Source organism: Orussus abietinus, unplaced genomic scaffold (genome assembly GCF_000612105.2).
Source record: "Orussus abietinus isolate OABI.00-Male unplaced genomic scaffold, Oabi_2.0 scaffold43, whole genome shotgun sequence".
In the NCBI taxonomy this organism is placed as follows: domain Eukaryota; kingdom Metazoa; phylum Arthropoda; class Insecta; order Hymenoptera; family Orussidae; genus Orussus; species Orussus abietinus.
Window position 1 is genome coordinate 294,504 of NW_019394351.1, and position 17,043 is coordinate 311,546.

General features: G+C 38.5%; 1 protein-coding gene across 2 annotated transcripts; it reads right to left on the reverse strand.

Annotated features, from left to right (window-relative positions):
* Positions 1-4,074: 4,074 nt before the first annotated feature.
* Positions 4,075-16,651, reverse strand: LOC105703769 (protein phosphatase inhibitor 2). Of its 2 annotated transcripts, none has more exons than XM_012432415.2 (4): positions 16,456-16,651; positions 15,557-15,727; positions 5,570-5,646; positions 4,075-5,006 (listed from the first exon to the last, which is right to left on the reverse strand). In XM_012432415.2, exons 1-4 carry the CDS (start codon positions 16,533-16,535, stop codon positions 4,789-4,791), a joined length of 546 nt encoding a protein of 181 aa, XP_012287838.1. In that variant the 5' UTR covers positions 16,536-16,651; the 3' UTR covers positions 4,075-4,788. The 2 variants fall into 2 exon arrangements, with proteins under 2 accessions (XP_012287838.1, XP_012287839.1); XM_012432416.2 differs by lacking the exon at positions 16,456-16,651 and adding an exon at positions 16,173-16,367.
* Between the last annotated feature and the right edge of the window lie 392 nt (positions 16,652-17,043).

Consider the following 17,043-nt stretch of genomic DNA (forward strand, 5'->3'; position numbering starts at 1 on the left):
TCGGCCTCGCGGTTTGCGGCCGCGTTAAATCGAATCGAGTGGCTGCTCTTTGGACGCGATCATTGTTCTTCGAAATGGTTCATACATGAAATAAGGTTATGCATGAAATAAATGAAACGTTAAAAATAAATTTATGAATGAAAATGATAATTATGAAGGAAAATGATGCTAAATTTATGAATGAAAATGATAATTATGAAGGAAAATAATGATACATTTATGAATGAAAATGATAATTATGAAGGAACATAATGATAAATTTATGAATGAAACAAAATAAGTTACGAATGGTTCATGCATGAAATAAGTGAAACGTTCAAAATAAATTTATGAATGAAAATGATAATTATGAATGAAAATTATGATAAATTTATGAATTAAACAAAATAAGTTACGAATGGTTCATACATGAAATAAGGTTATGCATGAAATAAATGAAACGTTCAAAATAAATTTATGAATGAAAATGATAATTATGAATGAAAATGATGCTAAATTTATGAATGAAACAAAATAAGTTACGAATGGTTCATACATGAAATAAGCTTGTGAATGAAATAAGTGAAACATTCCGAGTAAGTTTATACGGGGAACAAATGAAACGTTCAAAATAAATTTATGAATGAATTAAGTGAAACGTTAGAAATAAGTTTATGCATGAAATAAGTGAAATGTTTAAACGTTTCATTCATGAACTTATTTTAAAATAAGTTTATGAATGAAATAAGTAAAACATTCAAAGTAAGTTTATACGTGGAATAAATGAAACGTTGAAAATATATTTATGAATGAAATAAGTGAGAGCCAAGTACTTGTTAAAAAAAATTGCAACGAAAATTCTTCGTTTATATTCTTCACTTAAAAGTCTCGGGATTTCACGAGAACCGCAAAATGTGCGAGCAGATTCAAATGGTAAATTCATTTTTGCCCTGGAGGTGGTTTTTGAGTGGGAGTGCCGTATACTTTTACAGTCGCACGTTTTCGGCGCTAATGCGAAAATTGCATTCGCAAAATGAAGCCACTCGTTTCGATTTAATGCACCTGCAGCGTGCAAAATACCGATGCCCAGCCCGGGAATAACTTTTATATTGTTGACTTCGCTTCACTAAAACCCCCTTTGAAATTACCGAGTCAGTGCCCTGTATTTCTGCATTTATGCACGTTTTACGCTAATGCAAAGGTCACACCAAAAGCGCAGCCCCGGGATTGGATTTAACTCGCGCGCGGCATTCAAAATCCAAAAACTCGCCCCGAGGATGATTTTAAATTTACCGATTTTACATTACCCATAAAATGTTATTAAAATATTCAGCGAATCTCTCATTCCTCGGGATTAGATTAAACAATTTATTCTTTCGATTTAAAAACCCATAATTTTAAATTTACCGATTTCAGATTGCCCATGAAATGTTTTAAAAATATTCAGAGAATGTCTTTTATTTCTCCGGATTAGATTAAACATTTATTCTTTCGATTGAAAGAAAAAACACAAGATGGCGCAAACTTCCTTACGCCGATACAATATTGTTCGATATTTCCTGTACACTTTAAAAGAGTAAACTGAACTCAACAAGTTTGGCTTTGCACCGGCGCGATGGAGTTTTCAAGTATGCGCCCGAGTACATATTTCAGATAACACGAGGTGCCCCTAAAGAACTTTTAAAGGGTTCGTTATTCCTCGCGAAAGTTTGAAAAACCTTCGGGAAGAGAAGCACTCTTAATGCGTCCTCTTGCATCGATTTCTGGCCCCCTTAAGGGGATGTGAAAGTGGCATCCAAGGGGTCGATCGTTCATGAAACTTTTCCCCGAACTGAATGTACCGAATCGTTTCAAAACATCACAATGTATATACAGAGGCTATAAGGAAAGTTTTGACTCTCCTAAAATTTCATTTTTTATAAAAAATGTTAAGAACCCCTACGAAGAAATTATCTAAAAAAACTAAAATTTCTACCATCCTCTTACAAAAGCCCGTTCCTTTCGCCTGTTGATGTTAAGAACATCTATGGACAAATTAAAAAAAAAACTGAAATTTCTACCATCCCCTCACAAAAGCCCATTCCTTTCGCCTTTATTCGCTGTAATTTTCCTCTCGAAGATCCTCCTGCAAGACAATTATAATAAACTCTTCCTCTCGTGACTCACCGTCTGGAAAGACGCCATCTTGGCGCTGAAATGAGATTCACTCCGAATTGAAAACTATTTAAATGGCGATTGTTGATGTTAAGAAAACCTATGGACAAATTAAAAAAAAAACTGAATTTCTACCATCTCCTTACAAAAGCCCCTTTCTTTCGCCTTTATTCGCTGTAATTTTCCTCTCGAAGATCCTCCTGCAAGACAATTATAACAAACTCTTCCTCTCGTGACTCACCGTCCGGAAAGACGCCATCTTGTGGGCGCTGAAATGAGATTCACCCCGAAATGAAAACTCCATTTAAACGGCGATTGCAGTCGCCCTCGAAAAGTTCTAAAAGGGCCAAAACAAGTAGAGAATACCCAAGGAAAGGGAAGGACGAGTAACCATAAATACCGCGGCCCTTGAATTAAAAGTGCTTTGCATTCACTGCAGGCGAAGGCCAAGGATTGCGGAATCGCCGGAGAAGAAGTAAGTTAAAGTAACTTTCCGAAACTCTGGCACTCCTCCGGGTGTAAATCTTTTTGATTTGCATCCGGCGATGCCCATCGCCGATAACGATGAAATTTCCCGGAAACCACTTTCCGCATTACACCATATATAGCTACCTAGAAGCGCCTTCGCGAATTCCAAAATGGCGGCTCATAAACTCGCCGTACCCTTGCAGTTTTTTCAATGGCATCGCCATTAACTGCAATTTCATTTCCAAAGTGAAATACCACATGTTTAAAAAAAATGCTTTTCAAATGCATGTACCATACATTCCAACATTACGTCTAAACGAAATAAAAAAAAAATAAATTAAAAACAATGTAATAAAATGCAGGAAAAATGAGAAGCTTAAATTGAAAATATAATTTTTTTGGCGAGCACTGGAAGACTTGTCAGTCTTCGCCGAATGAAATGTTACTTTCAAATTTAATTTCTCATTTTTTTTTCTTTAATTTAATTACATTTTGTGTAATTCTTTTTCAGGCAGTTAGATGGAGTAGACATATTTGCATATTAAGAGGGGCTACGAGTGTCATCGATTTTTCTACCCAGCGGCCAGTGTAGAATTTCCCCTGAATCGATGAAACATTCCCCCGGAATGGCTGCCTTAATAATGTAACTTTCAGCATTCCTTATTCCCGAGTATTATTTACCACTCGGTCCTTATTGAATCGATAAATCAGGCCAACACTGTAATCAAACCATCAGCGTGATATTTAGGTCGCGACCCTACCGCGACTGGTGCTTATGCAGTACGTGGATCGTCGGAATTAAACAATTATAAAGTCAGGCAAATTTCCTGAAACCCGCGACAAGACACGTCAATCAAACTGGAAAAATGGCGTCCCTACGAGCGTCCAAGATGATTGATTAAACGTTTCCTAAATGGGAACCCACGGATTTATATCACCGTCCAAAATTGGATTTGCATGAAAATATAAGTTAAAGTCTAATTTCGAACTCGCGACAAGACACGTCAATCAAACTGGAAAAAATGGCGTCCTTACGAGCGTCCGAAATTGTTGATTAAGCATTTCCTAAATGGGAACCCACGGCGTCCAAATTTGGATATGCATGAAAATATAAATTAAATTCTAATTACTACATATAAATATAATTTAAGGTCAAGATTTAAAAAAAAATACGTCATCGTTCTGCGCAACTCAAAATTGATTAAACAAATTAATCATCCTTCCCTTCCAAGAGAAAGAATACATAAAACAATTAAGAACAACGGATTTAGCATGTATAAACCAAGTCCTACTTCGACTCTGCCAGGCCGAAAAGAACATACCTAAATGTTAAATACACAATGAAGAAAAAGAAATCCCACCTTAAATTACAAATTAATAAACATTTCATCTCGAGGTCGGGGCTTAAAAAAGCTCACAAGGATTAAGAATTTAGGGAGCATGCGAGAGGATCGGAGCCATGATTTATACATGTAGATAAAACGTATCGCTATTTATTCAATATCAGTTATCCTAAATCCTTCCATCGTAGACGGCTCCCTCATAAGAAAACGAAAATTTCGAAAATAGATCGTCGGGAGTGCGGATCCAGATACGCAGTATCTATTACTCGAGATTAGAGGACAAGAATACAGTATGCGGTTTAATATACATACAATATACATAATACTTAGATCATTCATCAGACGTCGTTAACGCAGAGCCTTAGAAAGCGGAAGTAAAGTCCTCGCGATTAATTACACTTAGGCTTACCACATAATGTATCCTTGCAGAGGTTATGTCAAGTTCTTAGACTAGGTCGTGTCTAAGAAAAAAAATATATATATAATATATGTATATATATATAATAACAATAATTAAGCACCTCGTACAACCTCTAAAATAAGCATCTCACCACACGGTCACTTTTTCTCTCTCTTTCTTTCCACCCTTTCGTTTTGTATCTACTAATCGAGAACGCAGAACGATCTACGGATTGCTGATGTATTGATGCTTGATCCTGGCGCAATGTTAAAGGATAATATCATCGTTAGAGCCGTGGTATCTTGCAAGTGCGGCCTCCCAATTGTCTCTTTCCGCGTTTCTTTTTTACTTATTACTTTTACGTTTTCCCTCTTCTCTAATCTTCCACTCTCGTCGTATCTTCCCTCTTCGGTCGCGACTTGACCGGCCAATTCTCGGGTGCAATCAGTTAGGCGGGGGCGAGTTAGAATCTCGTTTGCTCGTGCAAGGAAACAGGCATTTAAAGTGAGTGCTCGGCACTTCGTCCATTTGCAGATCGTTCCCGTTGTCGGTGTCGTCTTCTTGCTCGTCAGAAGAGTCCAAACACTTCTTGCGAGCCAATTGAACGGCCTGCCACTCCCTGTAGTGGCCCTTCCTCTTCGCCTCGAACGCCTTCCTCTTTTCTGAAATAATATTAATTTTTTTTAAGACAGAGATTTTTCCACAATTTATTTAAGGGGCTTTATAAAGACTACCATCCGAAGAATGGACCTTTTCCCTTAACTGGGTGTGCCGAATCCTTTCAGACCTCAGTGGAGACTGTAAGGAAGGTCCCTCAGGAAATTTCATTTTTTCATGAAAAAACTTTTCAAACGCCTATAAACTAATTTTCTAAACATTCAAATCTTGTGGGTGTCAGGACCTTCCTTATGGCCTCCATGTTCACGTTGTCAAGTTTGGGAGAATTCCGTACACCCAGTTCGAAGACAAAAGAAAAGACATGATAAGGATCTGCCACATACAACTCTACAAATCTGTTGTCTACTAAATTATTATCTGACGGGAAAGAGAAAAAAAAAAAAATTGAAAAACCCAGTTTGCACGAAATAAAGCTCCCGAGTAAAATGTCCTAGGTCGGATGAAAATTCCCCCCGTAAATCGCAAAAACGTGCCTCAAGATTTTGTACAGGGCTTTTCCTTCGTCAAGGGATTAAAAAAGAAGAAGAACAGGATTTACGACATATACCTCGTTCTTCGGGCGTCTCTTCGTCCTCGTCTTCACTCGAGAGCTCGAAAGCCTTCGGTTTGTCACTCTGAGCCAATCTGGAAAAAGAAAATTGCAAGTCTAAAATAAAATTCGCAATTTAAACAATATTTCATGGAAAGTTCATCTATACTCTTTTTGGTGGTAACGTCATTTTTAATACCCAAGTGGGAACGTAAGCTGGCGCGTCACTTTACCGACATTTATACTTATATTGACGTCTTTTACAGTCCACGTTGATAATGATACGAACTAAAGCTTTCCATATGTCATTTCGGTGAAGTAATGACGAAGAGATCGACGTAAAACTGTCTATAATCACGGGAATTCATTATTCTAACGACTATTAAGGACCGACGTCGCCATCTGTGACGTTCAGCTGGAACTAAATTTTTCCATGATAAATAAATAAATTTTTTCTTCTAAAAAATCAAATTTCACGAGTTTCAGGGCCTACATTAGAGCCTTCCTATTCACCTGGAAAAACTTGAATACTTTCCCCAAGGATTGGACCTCTCACATATACATATCTGATGTATATATAGGCTGACTCTTTCATATCACCTTGAAGCGAGTGAGAAAAGAAAAAGTGTAAGGAAGGAAAGAGAGCGAAAAAAAACAATGGAGAAACAAGCGAAACGTCGGTAAAAATACAAAGGTAAGGAGGATGTCCGGACCGGAATGGCAGCGGGCCAATCTTTTTTACACGCGAGCTTACGTGAAATAATGGCTCGTCTCCCGTGAAGTAGGTTTACGAGCCATCGAGCCCAGAAGGTGCCAATATCTCGAGGGTCCTATCCCCCTTTCTCTCTCTCTCTTTTTTTTCTTTCCACAGCCCCCAGAAAATCCCCCGTTGTGTGCCCGACTTCGAAATAACGCCCCCTCCTCCCTCGGGTGGAGGCGCCCCATTTTGCAGATCCAGGAAGAAATTCGCAACTTTCCTCCCGTCAAAATAGGCCCGAGTGCAAATAGGAAGCTCTCGTACTTCTTTCTAGGGAGGATCTTTCTCAAGGCGAGATAGTCTTCGAGAATCTGAATAAAAAAAAAGGGGGGAAAAAGAAAATAGTATCAGCCCCCCTGCGAGACGGAGCAACGAGATGCAGAGATGGATTCGAATTTTTATTTTCCAGGATATCTTCTGAATTTTTTTTATCTTTCCTTTCACCACCCTACAGTCTAACAAGAAGACGATATCTCCCCAGGGACTCATCCCCTTTTTTCTCCATTTTTTTTTTCTCTCACCAGAAAATCCCCCATTCTGCGCACCATTTGAAAATTACGTCCCCCGCCCCATTTTACGCATCCGGGTCGAAATTTGCAACTTTCATTCCATCAATATAATCCTCGGGAAAGATAGGGTGTGTATATATGTATTTGTCACATATATATATATATATATGCATCTCACACCCCTTTGGGGGGTCCCTAGAGTCTCCTTAAGGGGCGGAATTCTTGGCAAATCCTATGGCAAAAATTCCCCCCCTAGAGATATAGGGACCGCGAGGGAACTCCTTTCCTCCACCTTTTTTTTTTCTTTTCTTTTTTCCTTCCCCCCGCTTTTTCCGCCATCGCGGCCGCCTATATTTCCCGGCCACTAAAGATTGATTTTCAACGTAGGAAATCCCCCTTTTACGGCCTCCATTCTCCTCTGCATTTCGTAAGTCGTAAAACACGGGGCTGCTCTTTACTGAAAAACTCGGGCGAGGCGGCGATTCGAAATCCGGCGATAATGCGATATTTTTCGGGGCCCCCGTTTTTCTTCTTATCGAGTGGGGTTTCGCGTGATAGATTAGATGGAAATAGGGAGAATTTCCTCCACTTCTTTTTCGCCGATCACGTACATGGGAGAGGCAATGGATTATTTTCATTCGTTGAGTCTCCATGTATCTGTACCGTAGAGACAAAGAACAATCCATGTTGGGAAAAGTTGGACTTGGGTCCAGAAACTTTTTAGAATTTTTTTAAACAATACCCGTGAAAACGTATAAACTTGAAATTTAATGTAATAACAAGTAGAATGTGTTAAACCCTTTCTACGTTTTTACACAGGTGTGGAAACTCGGAGGGGGTAAGATTATTACCCCAACAATGCATCCCATCGATAAATATATAAATAATTTCCAATATTATCCAACGATGAAAAAATCCATAAAAAATTCTTTGTACATTTATATGCAAGTATGAAAGATGAACTGGAATAAATTATCTCAACAATGTAATCCCATCGATAAATATATGAATAATTTCCAATATTATCCAACGACGAAAAAATCCATAAAAAATTCTTTGTTCATTTATATGCAAGTATAAAAGATGAACAGGAATGAATCATCCCAATAATACATTCGCATCGATAAGTATATGAATAATTTCCAATATTATCCAACGACGAAAAAATCCATAAAAAATTCTTTGTTCATTTATATGCAAGTATGAAAGATGAAGAGGATCGAATTATCCCAACAATGTAGTCAGGGCGATAAATCCTCCATCGGAAGCTTTCGAAAACCGCTCCCGCAATTTATATTCCGCAAGTCCTGCCTAGTCGGAATAACAAGCCGACACGTTAAAGCTCCTGATATATTTCCCCGTTCGATATGGAGAGAACCGTGCTCGAAAAATCCGAAAAATATGTTCGACGTAACGTCCGTCTGCATCCCGTCGACCGAGAGATATCTAAAACTGGTGGAAAAGAGAGAAAGAAAGAGAGAGATCGATCCTTGACCGAGGAAATTCCCCTTTTACCGCCTCGCGTTCTCGTCTGCATCTCTTGGGTCGTAAAGGGCGAAAAGGATTTGCTGAAAAACCGAGCCAGATCCGAAATATGGCGATAATGCCGTATATACCCGGCTTTTATAGTGCGACTTTCAAAACGGGCACGAGTCCCCGAGGAAATCGAAGAAACGTTATGAAGGGCGCAATTCCCCGGTTGCCACTTTGTTACCGGATAACGAACTCCTATTTCTCGAATTACCAGCCGAAACCGCAAATGCGGTTTACCTACACTGAGAGAAAAAAAAATCATTTAAACAGTACCAAAGAAATATCTTCCTAACCCAAACGAATAATTCACTCCAATTTTTGGAATTACCACCCGAAACCGCAAATGCGGTTTACCTGCACTGAGAGAAAAAAAAATCATTTAAACAATACCAAAGAAATATCTTCCTAACCCAAACGAATAATTCACTCCTATTTTTGGAATTACCACCCGAAACCGCAAATGCGGTTTACCTGCACTGAGAGAAAAAAAAATCATTTAAACAGTACCAAAGAAATATCTTCCTAACCCAAACGAATAATTAATTCACTCCAATTTTTGGAATTACCACCCGAAACCGCAAATGCGGTTTACCTGCACTGAGAGAAAAAAAATCATTTAAACAGTACCAAAGAAATATTTTCCTAACCCAAACGAATAATTAATTCACTCCTATTTTTTTCGATTTACCTGCACTGAGAAAAAAAATCATTTAAACAGTACCAAAGAAACATTTTCCTAACCGAATAATTATTTCACTCAGACTCGAATAAATTGGGTTCAACGTTTCCTCGGAATTACGACAATTTATTTCGGACAATTTATACGGATATTTCTTTGAACGGTACCAAAGAAATATCCGTATGGTTCGATGAATTCTCTTCTTATATTCTCAATGCAGGATTACAGGATTTTCAGGAAATCTTGGAGCATTTTTTCTTCCTCTTGTATCAACATCCCAATTTAATAAAAAATGAATATAAATCGTAAATTCCGGAAACAAATTGTCACTCAATATCGGAAAGCCAATGTTTGCAAATTTCAATTTCACCGCCAATCTTTTTTTTTTTTTCATCCGAAGAAGAAAATGGGTTAAAAGGGTGAAATCTGTTCTTTGTGTTGACGTGTTTAATAACTCTGGAAAGACGATATTCAACAGAGGAAACTCAACCTCTCGCGTCCCTATTTCCGCGATTCGTGAAACGTGAGGAAGTTTTGTTGTGAAAATCGACGGCAAGTGGGCGGAAATCCGAAATATGACGATAATGCGGATTCCCGAGCCTTTATTGTGCGATGTTGAAACGAGTCCCCGAGAAAATCGAAGAAATAGGTATTACGATGGAATTCTCCGAGAGAGATTTATATCTGGATAAAGTGACCGGGATTTCAGAAACGCCTCCTGAGACGACAAACGTTACTAACAATAGCAAGAAAACCCCCCCAATAATTATTACAAAATTATTTCCACCGATTTATACCTCGCCTATTTACAAACGACATCGTTCACATCAGTCGTGAAAAATCTATAAATAAAATTAATACATCTCTACCTCGTCTATTTTACATCACCAATGTTTACAACACATTTCGAGGAGTAAAACAAACCTATGTAATAATTTGTATACCTTCAATAGTTGCCTATTTTATGGGAATAAATTTTGTTACATTTTTCCGAGTGCAGTTGCCGGAAACCTGGATAAAGGAAAATGAAAATCCCAATTGTGGTACACGCATCTGGTAATATTTATTTAACCGCGTTTAATAGTACGAGCGGAAAAGAAGTCAGGGTTAAAGGTGCAAGGGGGTCGATTTTTTATGGAATAAATTCTCCCCTAGCAGGTCGTAAAACGTGAGGCCATTTTGTTGAAAAATCGTCGGCATGCGACTAGAAATCCAAAATCTGAGGATTTCGACCATAATGCGATTTTTCTCGACTTATCGACGACGATTTCCGTAACGAGTCCCCGAGGAAATGGGAGAAACGTAATTACGGAATTTCTGCAGATTCCAGTCTGCGTAAAAAATTAATTTCGGTTATTAACAACAGAAAAAAAATATATATATGTGCCCATAATTATGAAAGTGGTCTAAGTCATATATTTTTGGTTTCGAAATTACATTGAATTAATTTCGTTTGAAATAATATGGCGTGAAATAACTGATAAACTCATTTTTTTTTTTTTAATTTTGACTTAGACCACTTTCATAATTATGGGCACATATATTAGGTTGAGTGAATATGGAGGCTTTTTTTCAATATTAAAATCCTTATCGCTCTCTTCGGTAATATTTTTATGGGTCGGGGATGTGAAAGTGGGAGTTGAGAAAAAAAAAACAACAAATGTAGGGCTAGTTAAATAAACCGGTAATAGCATTGTTTTGTATTTTCAATCGTCGTCGTATTGTCTCGTTCCGTTGCATTGTCTGCATTGTTTACCAGGACGTGTTTAAGAGTGGCGGGAAAATCGATTTTTCACCGAGGGAAAATTCTCCTCCCTTATCCCCCGCGTTTGGCGAGTCGTAAAAAAGCTCGGGGCCGTTTTGTGTTGGAAAAATAAAAAAAAGGGGGATAAAAATAAAAAACCGCCGGTAAGCGAGTGGAAATCCGAAATATGACGATAATGCGGTATTCTCCGGCTTTTATTGCGCGATTTTCAAACGGGCTCGAGCCTCGGGGGAAATCGAAGTAATGTTACGACGGGATTTTCCTTACCTCCACTTGGGCGCAACTTTATTTCCCGATAATGGACTGCGATTTTCGAACTGCACGCGAGACTTCCGGTACGACCGATAACGGACCAAGGAAATTTATACAGATTGCGGAGATAAAGGGGGAGGGACTGTTAAATGCTAAAATCTTTCCAATGCCGATAAACATAAAGTCCCTGCAAGCATTTCTAAAGTCCCTCTTTCGCGAATCCTGCTTTTACGATTTTTAAATCGCCCTTCCTTTCATTTATTTCAATAGATATCTACTCGATTTTTCAATTCTGCTATTCTCCATTATCAGATCGTGCATTTCTCGATTTTTGAATCGTGCATCCTCGATTTTTGAATTCTGCAGTTCTCCATTATTAAATCGTGCTTTTCTCGATTTTTTAATCGTTTTCGAAACAGGCCAATATTTTGAAGCCATCGAAGTCTCGGAAACCCCACTTTTCAAAAAAAAAAAAAATCGTTGCATTCGCGTGATACCGTTCCCGCCAGAAAATGATTCCCTCTAAAACTGAAGTCTCCATATCAGGCCTCATTTGATTAAAATAAGAAAGAGGAAAAACTAGAAAAAAACACCAAAAACATAAATCGAGACTCGCATCATTATTCCCGAGAACTGTTCCCGTCATTAGGTAGGACATCGCATGGTATTTTCCCCTGCAAAGAAAAAGATATAAATATAAAGTATATAAAATTCAAAATTTGCATCGCCTCCAGCTCGCGGCATTACTTCCCCGCAATTTTCATCGCCATTCAGCGAAAGGACGTCCTCCCATAATTACGGTTGGAAACTAAAAGAAAAAAAAAAAAAGAGAGAGAGAATGCCACTATTTTGAAAACACTTTTTCAAACTAGGTGCACCGAATCACTTGACATTTTAGTGATTATGGAGGCCATAAGATGATATTAAATCGTTAAAGAAAATATTCTACGAATTGAGTGTACCAATTCGTCTCAAATTTTACTACGGAGGCTCTAAATTGGGTCCTGAAGCTCATGAAATATCATTTTTCATGAAAACAATATTTATTTATCATGGACTAGAAACAACATGGCGTGGCCCGTGCACGTATTCGCTGTTTTGCGCTTCTCGGAGGCTAAGAATAAAAAATGAAGAGCTTCAGGACCTATAACGAACAATGTAGAACACCACAAAAATGGAATATTACAGAGTCAGATGCTAAAATATGAAAAATACATTCACGAACGATTGCAAGAGAATGCCGGCTTGTCTCGTGGGTGCCACTCGTTCTTACCGAGAAAAAAAAATTTAGTTACAGCCAAACCTCACAGATGGCGACGTCGGTCCTAAACAGTCTTTATAACAATGAGTTCCCAGGATTATCGATACTTTTACATAGATCTTTTCACCATAACTTCACCGAAATGACATATAAAACGGTTCAGTTCGTATCATTCTCGCCATACACTATAAAAAACATGAAGATAAATATAAAAATGCCGGTAACGTGGCGCGCCAGCTAATGTTAACACTTGAGTATCGAAAGTGGCATCGCCACCAAAAAAGTCACATACGGATTTTACAATATCGACGTCGATTAAACTATCGCCTTAACAAGGTGAAAGGAGTGAATAAATATNAAAATAAACGCCGAGTTTCGGCCGCGTTTTTGCGGGATGTGCGACTCTCCTTCTTCTTCCTGAACTCCCTCGTAAATTCTCTTCCTCGCTTTTCAGAGCTTCGCAGCTTCCGGGCTTGATGGACTCTCCTCGTCTCGTTGTTGGTGCCCGGTTTTTCTTTTCCGCCGAGGTAATTCGAGGCCGGCTCTCGAAGTAGGACATCCTTTGGAGATGCGCTTAGCTTCTCGGCCGATTGGGCACAATTGGTAGCTTGATTCCGACCAAGGTTAAGGTACGTCCAGGCCTCCATCTCCGGTAATTGCCCATCTAAGTGCCCGGCATCGGTTCACCGACAATTACCGCAAGGCATTTGCACGTCGTAACGATACCGGCCGATCGTCAATGAGAGTTACATACGCCAGTACAGCTAATATTTATTAAACGGTCAATTAAGGTGATATGAAAGGGTCGTTCTATACACATAAAAAAAAAAATCCAAATATTTATCAAACTTTTATCCAAACTGGGTGCACCGAATTATCTCAAACTTTAACACGTGATTATGGAGGCCCTAAGGAAGAACGCGCTGCCCGTGAAATTTCATTTTTCAAAGAAAAAAAAAATACATCTTTTTTCGTTCTTGTCCCAGATAAGTAGAAAATTTTTTTTTTCGAAAACGGCTGATCGTCAATGAGAGTTGCCGGTCATACGCCAGTCCAGCTAATATTTATTAAACGGTCAATTAAGGTGATATGAAAGGGTCATTCTATACACATAAAAAAAAAATCAAAATATTTATCAAACTTTTATCCAAACTGGGTGCTCTGAATTATCTCAAACTTTAACACGTGATTATGGAAGCGACAAGGAAGAACGCGCTGCCCGTGAAATTTCATTTTTCAAACAAAAAAAAATACATCTTTTTTCGTTCTTGTCCCAGATATGTAGAAAAATTTTTTTTTTTTCGAAATAAGAAATTTCACGAGCAGTGCGCTATTCCTTAGGGCCTCCGTAATCACGTGTTAATGTTTCAGACAATTCGGTGCACCCAGTTTGGAGAAAAGCTTTATTAATATTTTCACTTTCTGGTATGTATATACCACACTTTCATATCACCTTAATGAGATATCAAAGAGTCAGCCTATACAATAAATTATTTTTAAATGGAAATCTCATGAGTGTCAGGACCTTCGTTATAACCCCCATATTCACATTATAAAGTTTGAAACGATTTGGTTAACAAAATTCCCTATTTATTTAGGAAACAAATACCGCTCCGATTTTCCGGTGAAGTTTTAAATGATGAAGTGCCTCTCATCATTTTAACGGATGGGTTGCAAATAAAGAGAAAAAGTAAGAAAAATAGTACAAATGGAAATAATACATTTAACAATCCCCTAACATCTCCGGTATCCGAATATTCCATAATTTCTCCGAGCCCTTTTACATAGATAATTTTTCCGTACAATGTAGTATCAACCTGAATTAAACGTCTTTAAATTAAAAAGTGATTAAATAAAGGAGCGAGGTTTTATCATTTTTAAAGCACTACTATTCGCCCTTCTCCTTTCGCAAATTACCGGCCCCGTACTTTCAAGTTGTTGGGATAGGTCCAAAACGGCTAATAAAAGAAAAAGAATAGAGGAGGAAGCGCTAATAGAAAAACTTCAGCGGTTCCGCTTAAACGGCAGTTTAAATTTACTCGCCACTCGTAAATATATCCCGCCCCAAGAGTGTTAAAATAAAAAGAAAAGTACTTTAAACCGCAGTCCAAATATTTCGGTCGCCCTCTTTAAATCCTCCCTCGGGAGTGTTAAATGGAAGGGGGAAGAAAAAAATAAATAAAATAAAAATGGCGTGTTTAAACTGCGGTTTAGATATTTTCTCTCTAACGCCCAAGCTGGTATAATTAATTTTCCTTAATTTTGGGGGTACTTGAAGGGAGGATTTCGATTCTCTTTTTTTTTTTTCCCCCGACCGACATTTCCGCAATAGGGGAAAAACTTTATTCATTCGCCGTTACAGGACACTTTGTATCGGCAAAGGGTAATATCGGGGTAATAAAGCGTCGTTTCCGCTCTAGTTGCAGGGCGATTGAACGGAGTCCTGGTATTCGACTAAACCATGGAGGATTTTTTTTTTCTTTTCTTTTTTTTTCGCCACGTTACGTACTCCACTTTTTACGACCAAATTTACCCCCATAGAGCGTGAAACTGATTTCTCCGGGTTGGATAATTTTCAAAGGATTTTCAAAGGCACCGCACCCTTTACAAAATTTCAGCGGAGAATTTTGAGTTTCTCTACCGTTATGTCTTGTAAGAGATTGTTATTTAATTTCCAATTACCTAGGCCATGTGATAAGATATCTAATAATAGATAATGATTCTTTAAGAGACGGTCTAATGACATTTTTCTTTTTATTTCTTAAGCATATCGGAGAGGATTTTATCGTTGGGTCTGAGCTTGACCGCTGCTCATCGACTGAAACTATAATCATGTATTGCATGTATTAATAAGCTGGCATGAAATTGTAAGAAATAGTTTCGATGATACGGAATTATACAAGACTCGAATGAGCATGCCTACGTCGCAGATATTGGAAGCATGGTTTATTACGGAGTACGAACACATTGCGAAACCTGAAAGCCTGGAAGAAGTGGAAAATAATTACAGAAGCCATACTGCAGAACCTCGAATACACGTACAGTAAAGTGACGTTGAAACTCTTAAACAGCTTACATCATACAAACGTTCAACTAACGTCAGACGTTCTCTTCATCATTAATGATATTCCATAGCTGAACTAGCAAAAATGTTATCGATTCAATCAAATAACTTATCGGGCGAAGTATTTAGATTTCTGCAGTATGGTTTGAATTAGTGATAACATGAAACTTGGATGAACTACTCACTTTATTGCAATCGTCGAGGCATCCAACTGGTCCGGCTCCCGTTCGTGCTCCATGCCTTCGTAATTATACGGCGTCTTTGGCTCGTCAATTTTCATGTGGCCATAATCCTTCTCCGCAGGATGTAACGTTGCAATAATATTCATTTCATCCCATTTGGTCTCCTTGTTTGCCCTGAAACAGCGAACAGAACGTCATAACTTCAACAAGTTAATTCGAAACATAAATAACAACCTAGAAACCCTTCCGAGCTCTGACGAAAAGTCAAAACTATCGATCAGACAAATCCCATGTAAATCGACAGCAAATACATCTGTGCTAAAATATTACAACAGCAGCGACAACATAAATAGGATTATTTCAGAAGTTGTTCGCGTCATAATAATCCCGGATAACACAGAACTCTGACAAGTACTCGACAGTTCCCCCCTCAAACTGCCGTTCGATGCATATTCATTCATGATGTCAACGTTACTCCATAAATCTAAAGCGCTACACAAAAGAACGATTCCCAGAGTCACTAATAGTCACGACAAGCTATCCAACGCATGTGTTTAATGAAAAAGATTAAAATGAAGGGATTAAATGAATATAAGGGAATCCATATGTATATACGTACTCGTATATATATATGTATAGGAAACATGACACAGAACAGCCCTTCCACAGAAATTTGTACATGCGTTATATACAGTACACTTATTACAGTAATAAATTATAGCGGAAACATGAATTTGCTAGATCGAAGCGTTGGAAAGGCCGGCGAGTGTCAATGTAAACAAAGATTTGATTCCTCGCACGATTCGACCCGTCGCGGCTACCAAAATATTTCAATCGTCGATTACGTAGGTTATAAAAATAAGCATGACAGGCGGTGCTCCGTCACGTGACGAATCGCTTACCGGGAGGTCTCATGGTTGTCGAAACTGCTCGACGACTTGAGGATGCCTTTCGACGGTCGTTTATCCAAATTCTCGGCCATTCTTTCCTTACACTCGGACCGCGAACGGCATTTCTACCTGACGAAAATTGAGATGGAGTGGGGCGGTTCTCCGACCGTCGCGGGGCAGACAGGTGACAGAGGCGACACCGGCAGCCATGTTCGCGCACTCAGGTACATACGCGTCTTCGACTTAGTTTCGGCGGCCTCCGCTAGATGGCGGCACGAGCAGTTTCCATTTTTTTTTTCTTCTACGAATACGGGGATGTGAATTGATTCGCTTAATTTACATAAAAACGTTAATTTTGAACGCTTTTGATTGCAAATATAGACTAAAACTAGAAACAGTGGGATTTGGAGTTAAAACCTGACTGACGTATAAACTCAATTTTAACCGCCGATTCCAAAAGAGCGGTTATGTAAAAGCACTGTAATTATTGTATACATTGGATGCAAATTGCTCTTAATCATTATCAGAGAGAAAATTGGGGTTTTAATAATTCGATAAAATTCTGCGTCATACTCGAAATTATGCAATGGGCAGTTAAGT